This window comes from Hippopotamus amphibius, chromosome 7 (assembly GCF_030028045.1).
Source record: "Hippopotamus amphibius kiboko isolate mHipAmp2 chromosome 7, mHipAmp2.hap2, whole genome shotgun sequence".
NCBI lineage: Eukaryota > Metazoa > Chordata > Mammalia > Artiodactyla > Hippopotamidae > Hippopotamus > Hippopotamus amphibius.
The window spans coordinates 282,155-290,782 of record NC_080192.1 but is presented as its reverse complement, the minus strand read 5'-3'; the positions used below and the strand labels follow the sequence as shown (position 1 = coordinate 290,782).

Here is an 8,628-nt window from a genome sequence, read left to right as displayed (position 1 = left end):
AATAAATTCGTAAAGCAGTTAAAATATGTTAGGCATTTAAAATTTACAAATGGAAGCTTCAGAGTTATTGCTGAAACCTGCTAGATTTAAACAGAGGAGAGAAAGTAAAAGTACGAGGGTTGGGTGACTCACTATCGTTAAGAAGACAGCACAGTCAACGAACAACTCGGGCTTGAGCTGCACGGGTCCACTTCTACCTGAGTTATTTTCACTAAACACGTTACAGCACCACAGGACCCTGGAGGGTGGATCTGTGGAGGCGGTGCCCCGCGTGTGGAGGGCACACTGTGAGGTTACGCTCGGCCCGTCAACGGGCTGGGGTCGGAGTCCCTGACCTCGGCACTGTTTTCAAAGGTCAACGGTACTATCAAAGCAAGCTACAGATTCCATGCAATCTCTACCGAAATTCCAAGGGCTTTTTTTTTTCAGAAATAAAAAAAATCTATTCTAAAATCTCAAGGGATCCCAAAAAGCCAAAACATCTTGAAAAAAGAATAAACCTGAAAGACTCACACCTCCCAATTTCAAAACTCACTATAAAGCTACCGTTATCAAAATAATGTGAGGGACTGCCGGGGTCCAGCCCAGGCAGGATCCAGGGAGTCCCTTGGGAGGGGTAGAGTCGGCGAGAAAAAAAAAAAGAGACAGGAGGCAGTGGAGTTGCAGAGAAGAGGAGAGAGAGAGAGAGAGAGAGAGTGAAAGTGTGAGAGTACCTTTAATTTTTGCTCCGGTCTTATGTATCTTACATCTTGTTATGTGGATTTTTCCATTAGGGGCTCCATATCCCTCCCCCAAATGTCCCATGGACTCCGCCGGGGGCCCCTCCTTAGTCAGGTGAGGAGTCTTCTATGTAATCATCAGTTCTCATCCGTGCTTCACGTTCTTGCCCATAAACAATCGAACATTTTTTCCCCATGCACAACATCACCATTCTTGTTTTAACCCTCCAGGGGTTACAAGGGGGAGGGGAGCACAGGATAACAATCTCTAAGGGCAGGCCTCTCGGGCGCCCAGGCTTGACGTGACAGACACATTGTTAGCCGGTTAAGCTTAATCAGTGAGCTATTCCGTTCTCATAAGGAAAGGGTGTATGGGACATTTTATATGCAGTTTTGGTTTGACGGACCCTCACTTCACCGGAGTCCCTAAGTTCCTGTTCTTTCATCCTATACTAAAAACTATGGTGATTAGCGTGTGCATCCTGCCAGCTCTCGTGAGGCCGAGGGGGCAGAGGTTTGGGATAACTGTGATTGGGTGAGGCAGCATTCCTGATCACAATGCATGGCCCATGACGGCCGAATTGCCAGCATGGCCCAAGGGTGGGGATAATAGGTTTAAACATTCCTCCATTACCCGGGCCCCCTAAGGGTCTACATGTGATTTGTTTGCGGCCCATAGAATTTCCACAACACCAAGAAAGTGGGGGGGGGGGGTAGCCACCATTCTTGAAGGCGGCGTAGGCGCCCCTTCACCCAGAGAGCTCATCATTCCTAGAAAGAGAAGTACACAAAGGAGACTCATAGTGAAACTAAATCTCGGAGAACTCCGGTACTTCCAGGATGCCTGCTTTGCAGCTCTCCCGAACCGAAGATGCCTTCATCGGAATTCCTGCCTTGCAGGCCATTCCCGGAGCGCTCGGCCTTGCCTGAGCCTTTAGGCAATCCCCGGACGGCTCCCGGCAAGGGACTTCCCTGGTGGTCCAGTGGTTAAGACTCCACGCTTCCACTGCAGAGGGTGCAGGTTTGATCCCTGATTGGGGAACTAAGATCCAGCATGCTACGTGGCACTGCCAAAAACAAAGCAAAATGGCAAAGGACTTGGATAGACAGTCCTCCAAAGAAGACATGTAAATGGCCAATCAGCACGTGAAAAGACGCTCAACATTGTTACCCACTAGGTAAATGCGAGTCAAAACCAGTCTGAGACACTATTTCTTACCCATTAGGATGGCTTTTATCAAAGGAGGGAAAATGACAAGTGTTAGCGAGGATGTGAAGAAATTGGAGGAAATGTAAAATTTTAAAGGTGCAGCTGCTATGATAAAGTTTGGTGGTCCCTCAAAAAGTTAAGCATAAAATCACCATACGGTCCTGCAATTCCACTTCTAGGTGTGCACCCAAAAGAACGGAAAGCAGAGACTCAAGAAGACACCCGTGCACCCGTGTTCACGACAGCATTATCCACCACCGCCAAAGTGCGAGGGTGACCTGCACGTCTAGGGATGGCTCAGCGGACAGACAGCATGTGACGCCCACACACCCGGGATGTCAGCCCTAAAAAGGAATGACGTGCTCACACAGGTTACGGCACGGACACACCCTGAAGATGTTGTGCTCAGTGAAAGGTGGCACACGTGTAAGGGCACAAATTGTGCGATTCCATTTACATGAAGCGTGCAGAACCGCTAAGTCCATGAAGACAAAAAGCCGATTCGTGGTTGCTTAGGTTGTGGGAAGGAGGCACTGGAAGATGCCAGCTACGCGGCATGGGGCTTCTTCTTGAGATGATGAAAAGGCTTTAAAATGGACTATGGTGATGGATGCACAACTCTGTGAACCTACTGAAAGCCACCGAATTATGCCCTTTAAGTGGGTGGACTGTATGGGATGTGAATTACAGCTCAAAGCTGTTACAGAAAACAAAACAGCCCCGCCCCCCGCCCCACACTGAGCTTAAAAGCCTAAGAAAAAGGACAGTTTTAAAACTGTAAATATATTACAGCCATCCCTCTGTATCCAAGGGGGATGGGTTCCAGGAACCCCCAGACACCAAAATCCACAGATGCTGAAGTCCCTCACATAAAACAGGACAGTATCTGCACAAAGCTACACATGCCCTCCACGTGCTCTCAGTCATCTCTAGGTTACTTACAATACTTAATACGAGGTAAGTGATGTATAAATAGCTGTCGATTGTGCAGCAAATTCAAGCTCTTTTGGAACCTTCTGGAATTTTTTTTCAATTATCTTCAATCTGAGGTTGGTCGAGTCTGCGGAAACGGAAGCTGAGGATACAGAGGGCCCACTGTACTGTCTTAAACCAAAAGTCAATGTATAGATCATTTAATCGTGTCTAAAAGCATCCAAAGGCTCAGGTCACAGGTTCCCTTGAGCCACGTGACTGTGGGCACAGGCTGAGTGTGGAGCAATGTCCACGTGGCTCAGTCAGAGCGGGGCTCAGTGACGTGGCGGGAGGGGCTGAGCACACTGGAGGCTGCCCAGGGGCCTGGGAGGTGAAAGCATGAGGGGCGGGGGCTGAGGACAGAGCCAGGCACAGGGGAGGCAGCGACCTCCCGATGGACAGCGGATCTCCAAACAGAGACCTGGACAGTGCCGTCCACTTCTGCTCCCAAAAAGTGGTCAGAACACAGGTGGTCAGATGCGTCCTCCCTCTTCCGTCCCTGGTCCAAGGCCTCTGCTCCTCCTCCCTCTCCCCATCCACACCCCATTCTGTTCTGCAGGGGCCTGACGAGTTCCCTGAGTGGCGTCCACGCCGGCCCTGCCTACCTCCCCCATCTCTCCTCCACCCCTGCCTGAGCAAGGGCCGGGGCGCTGACCCTTCGGCTCTCCCGAGATGAGGAAGCAGAAACATGGGCGTAAGAAGCGGCTGTGTTCTGGCGGATTCTCCAGCCCTCAGATGCTTCCAGGCCCCACATTCCAGCACTAACCTCGCAGCCGTGACGTGCGGAGCTGACAGGTCGGCCAGACTGAGGCTCAGGGCCTCAGGCAGCACCGGGTCAGGCCCCCGTGTCCATTTTACAGACAAGAATGTCGAGCATCGGACAGCGAAGGCACCCAGGAAGCCGGGTCAGCCATGAGCCGATCGGCGTCTGGGCTGTGTCCACCACCAAAGGCAGGGCCCTGCCCTCGGGCCCCCTCAGCGGGAAGGAAACGGCAAGCACATAATCAAGCACAACCTGCCTTTATTGGTGCACGGATCCAAGTGACAGGACAGGCTGCCGCAGCGATGACCTAGGGCCGCCTCTCCTCCCCTTCCTCAGCAGGTCAGCCTCACCCCGTCCTGCACAGAAGCCGGGGTCGGGGGCATCAGGCCTGCACCCCTCCCACAGCCCTGATTACAAGGTCCTGGGAAGGACCCCAGGCCAGGTCACACACAGGTCTCCCGGGCCACCGATCAGGCCAGAGGGTGCCCCGGGACGGGACGTGGTTGGCGTGGAGGAAGAGTGGGCCCTCGAAGCAGAAAGGCAGCTGCTGCCCGCCCCACAGGGCAGCGCCCCAACCTGCGTCTGCACGGCAGCTGGCTAAGGCACGGTGGCGGGACCACATCCTGCTGCAGAAGGCCAGAGGTGAGCCAGAACCCTGACCCGCTCAGGACGTGGGGCCGGCAGGAGGCGGCTGCTTCTTCCGCCGAGGGGTCTGGGAACCGCTGCTGGTGCTGGGCGCTGGGGACGCGGGTTTGCTGGCGGCTACTACGTGCTCCCGGGGCGCGGGCCTGTGCTTCTCCTCCTTGGCCCGAGGGGAGGACCGGGGGCCCAGCAGGGCCTGCGTGACCCGAATCGCCCCCACGGTCCCGAGGAGCCCCCAGAGCAGGACGGGGGCCTCCAGGGGAGACAGCTGTTTCCGCACCCAGTGGAGGGCCTGGGTCAGGGCGTTGCTGGAGCTGCGGGCCCGGGGTGGGCTTTTGTCCTGTAGGGGCAGGACGGAGCGAGGTTCAGGGGATCACCGCTGCGGCCGGGTCATCCCTGCGGCCCGTCCCAGCTGGTTGGCACCTTCCTACCTGAAGGCCAAACTGCCTGAGCAGCGCGTCCAGCGTCGGGTCCCCCAGGGACACGGGCGGGAAAAACTCCTCCACCCACTGGCGCCGCCACCACTGGCTGCAACAGCACGGAGCGCTCAGGTGGCGCGGGCACACGGGCCCCGCCCCCGCCCGGCGCCCGGCCTTACCCCTGCTCCCCGGGCGGCGAGAACCAGTACTTGTAGCGCTGCGCCCGCACGTAAGTGGGCGGCTGCTGGTGGAAGGGGTAGCTGGGCGCGTGGTTCTGGATGAGGCGGATCACTGCAGCGGGGGGAGCTCGCTCAGCACCCCGCGCTCCCGCAGCCTCAGCCCTCCCCAAGGCCCGCCCCTCGGCCCGCCTCACCAGGCTCCTTGCCCTGCAGCAGGCGGAGGACCAGGCTCGTGAACCAGGGGCTGTGCGTGTGTGGCCCCAGGGCCGCGAACCACATCTGCCAGTCGAGGCGCGGCTGGTGGGGCGCCACGATGGGGGGCGCCCGGCTCACATTCCCGGGCTTGTACATGAACTCGATCTCCTACCGGGCAGAGCTCCATTCAGCACAGCCAGCGGAACCTGGTTCCCCGCTCTTGCCCTCAATCCCACACCTAGGGGATCCCCAGCCACGTGGAGCCCGCCAGGCACCTCAGGCAGGGGCCCAAGGGAGCTCTCACCGTCCAGTGGTGCCCATCATAGCTGCCCTCCAGCACCACCTCAGGCCGCCCACCCAGACCAGTCATCCGGCGGAAGAGGCCGTAGGAGTTGGCCAGCTGCAGGTGCTCCACGGTGCCAAACAGGCGGTGGGCCCCAGTCCAGAGGCGCCCGTGGGTCGAGGGCTCCATGTAGGAGTAGGGCACCTGGAGGCAGGTGGGCAGAGGCTCAGCAACGACCTTCCAGCCCTCTCTCAGCTCCCTGCCTTGGCCCCAAGGGACTGCCTACCAGGCTGACTGTGAACAAAGCGACCGTGGCCGTGCCAAAGATGGACAGCTGGACTGCAGCACAGAACTTCTGCAGCCACCCTCGCACGTGGGTCCACCTGGGGGGCGGGGGATGGAAATGCAGTCAGGTCTGCCCTGCACAGCTCTACCCCACCCGCTTGGACTGGATACCTCCAGAGGGCGGTCAGCAGTTCCCAGGCAAGGGAGGCCGCGCCCAGCCACATGGTGGGTAGGGTCACCGTCTTCAGCCACTGGGAGAACTGGTGGAAGGTGAAGGCTGTGGAAGGAGGGGGTGTGAGGAGGGAGGGCCCGGCCTCTGCCCTCTGGGCCCCTGGCTGGCACTCACTGGTTTTGGAGTGAACCGTGCGCTGCTTCCAGTCCACCTCCAGGCCAAAGCAGCGCCCCGTGCCGTAGGCCAGCAGCCCGTAGACGGCCAATTCCAGCAGCAGGGACAGCACGGCCAGCAGAACCTTGGGCCAGGCTGCAGGGCAGGACAGGCACGGGTCAGCTGGGAACAGGGCTGGAGGGTCTACGGCCAGGGGGCTGGGGTGGAGCTAGAGCAGGGTCCCTTGGGGGGTGTTGGCGACACCCTGGCTGGCTGTCTCTCTGGGACAGGCTGACACTCACAGGGGGGTGTCTTCCTGCGATGGCTGCTGCCAGACGCGGCAGCCAGGTGTGCCTCATCCAGAAGGGCGGAGGTGAGCACCAGGGTGAGCAGGTTGAAGAAGTTGTAGTTGCCAGTGATGATGATCAGGACTTGCAGCAAGACCTGGGGTGGGCCTGGACTCAGAGCTAGCGGGGCCACCCCCTTCCTGGCCCCTCAGAGCCTGCTCCCAGGCCCCTCTGCGCCCCCCGCCCCAATCTCTCCTGCAGGCCCCAGTGCCGTCATCACCCCTTACAGGCCCCTGTTTTCCCACTGCCTGTGTCCTCCCCCTTGGCTTACACCTTCCGTGGCTCCCCACCACCACCTGGAGAAAACCCAAGCTCGGCCCGCGCCACGCGGCCCCTCCCACCTGCCCCTGCTGACCCAAGACCCACGTCCTCCAGCGAGGCTGCAGCCCTGCCCCCCAGGGGTGCCTCCACACCGCAGGCTGACTTGCTCCTCTGCCGTGAGGCCTTTCTGACTGCTGGCAGCAGATCCCCCGGCCCCAGTGGAACCCTCAGGCAGTGCAGAGGAAGGCCACGTCCTGCCTGTCTTGCTGATGGCTAAGGACCCCACCCACCTGGGAGTAGAAGGCAGCCAGGCGCAGGCGGCGAATGGGAACGAAGAACAGAGGGGGCACTGCGATCTCGATGACAAAGGTGGCCACCACGCTGAGCTTGTGCAGCCAGACGGGCAGCTGGTGGGCAAACCAGGAGGCAGGCGTGGGCAGGCACTGAGTCTCGTAGTGGTAGGTGAGGGCTGCAGGTGACAGGCGGTGATCAGGGCTGGGCAGAGCCCCCAAGACTGCCCCATGTCCAGGCAGGGACCCTCACCAGTGAGCCCCCACCATGCGGGGCAACGGCTGGTCAGCTTGACCACACCCGAGGCAAACATGAGGCGAAACAGCAGCCAGCGCACGAGCCAGAAGGGGAGGCCTTCATGGGGTGAGACCCCTGCCAGCCTGCCCTGGGGCTGCTTGCGATGGGGGGGCAGCCTCAGAGGGGCCACCAGCACAGCCAGGAAGCCAGCCTCCAGCAGCAGGGAATCCCTATGGGGAGAAAAAATAGCACAAAGGGCCTCCTCCCGATCAAGGCTGTTCCCCTAAGGGGGTCCTCCCGGGAGAGACAAACACGCCCCACCCCATCCCGCCCACCCAGCCTCCTGCAGGCCCACATCCAATAGTCACTCACCACTGGAAATAAAGAAACACCTGGCCCACCTGCAAGGAGAAGGGCTGTCAGGGAGCAGGGGGGGTGTGTCTGCAGAGGCAGGCAAGGCAGAAGCGGGGCTGGTCCCAGTGGTGCAGGGGGCAGCAGGCACCCCTACTTGCCTGGTAGGCAGACAGGTAGGAGGCCCAGAGCAGCAGGTAGACGAGCGGGTGGCGCAGCTGGTGCAGCAGCAGGGCGCCCAGGGCCAGCAGGGCGCCCAGCAGGCTGAGCAGCTCCAGGCCCTGCGCCGTGTCCAGCCCCAGGAGCGGCGCCTCCCACAGCAGCGTTGGGGTCTCCCACAGCTGCTTCCAGCGTCCCTTTCCCTGCGGCCGCAGTGTCCTCCGTGCAGGCAGGATGCCCTCAGGACCATACAGGCCTGTGGGAGGGCACGTCAGCGCCAGGCCCTGGACACTGCCCTCCAAAACTAGACTCCCCCCACCAGTCAGGGCCTGCATATCCGCCTCCCCAGGTCAAGTCCTGCAGAACCCCCCCCCCCCCCCCCGCCGCCGACCTAGGTTAGGACCTGCAGACTCGACCCCTTAACAGGGCAAGGCCTGCAGACCCCGCAGACCCGCCCACCCGGGTCAGCATCTGTTGGCCTACCCGACTCCCCAGGTCAGGATCTTCCACCTGGCAGGGCCCTGTTCCCTGTTCCTCCAGGTCTGAGACTCTTCTCTTACCTGCCCACCACGTGTGGGCGCACCACCTTCAGGGCTCCGCCCACCGCCCCAGGTCAGAACCCGGAACCTTACAGAAAAGGGACCACTGCACGCCTTCTTCCCACCGCCCACGCCCCCGCGACCCGCAGCACACACCCCGCAGCCCCCTGCCACACGCGGCAAGGCCTGGACCTCACTCCGGTCCCCAGACAGCGGAGTGTCGGGTAGGGAGATGAGAGGTCCTACGGAGCGGGTGTGGGGCGTCCCGCCCGGGGGGAGTCCCGCCCTCGGTGCCCTCACCCGGGATCTGGGTGTAGAGAGAAGCGAAGGCGAACAGGAAGACAGCGGCCACGCCCTGGAGAAAGAGCTGCCGTGGGAGCCTGGAGCCCGCCATGTCCGCTACGCGGCGGGCTGGACAGGAGCCGAGGGGTCCGAGGGGCCCCGCCCCGTC

The 8,628-nt window shown here is 60.3% G+C and overlaps 1 protein-coding gene across 6 annotated transcripts; it reads right to left on the bottom strand.

Annotated features, from left to right (window-relative positions):
• Positions 1-3,909: 3,909 nt before the first annotated feature.
• LMF2 (lipase maturation factor 2) lies at positions 3,910-8,604 on the bottom strand. Of its 6 annotated transcripts, none has more exons than XM_057743512.1 (14): positions 8,478-8,598; positions 7,641-7,894; positions 7,501-7,529; positions 7,144-7,358; positions 6,891-7,069; positions 6,295-6,436; positions 6,014-6,148; positions 5,839-5,944; positions 5,669-5,765; positions 5,404-5,586; positions 5,099-5,267; positions 4,905-5,016; positions 4,738-4,834; positions 3,910-4,646 (listed from the first exon to the last, which is right to left on the bottom strand). In XM_057743512.1, the coding sequence occupies exons 1-14, from the start codon at positions 8,569-8,571 to the stop codon at positions 4,329-4,331; spliced, it is 2,130 nt and encodes a 709-aa protein (XP_057599495.1). In that variant the 5' UTR covers positions 8,572-8,598; the 3' UTR covers positions 3,910-4,328. The 6 variants fall into 6 exon arrangements, 5 of the variants coding, with proteins under 5 accessions (XP_057599495.1, XP_057599494.1, XP_057599496.1 ...); XR_009054853.1 differs by having other exon boundaries at positions 3,916-4,020; positions 4,241-4,646; positions 5,839-6,148; XM_057743511.1 differs by having other exon boundaries at positions 4,202-4,646; positions 5,839-6,148.
• Between the last annotated feature and the right edge of the window lie 24 nt (positions 8,605-8,628).

Coding starts and splice junctions, on each gene's coding strand:
- LMF2 (XM_057743511.1), bottom strand. CDS start 8,571: ATGGCGGGCTCCAGGCTCCCACGGCAGCTCTTTCTCCAGGGCGTGGCC. Junction 7,530..7,640: donor CCTACCTGTCTGCCTACCAG/GCAAGTAGGGGT, acceptor TTCTCCTTGCAG/GTGGGCCAGGTGTTTCTTTA. Junction 6,149..6,294: donor TCGCAGGAAGACACCCCCCT/GTGAGTGTCAGC, acceptor CCTGCCCTGCAG/CCTGGCCCAAGGTTCTGCTG.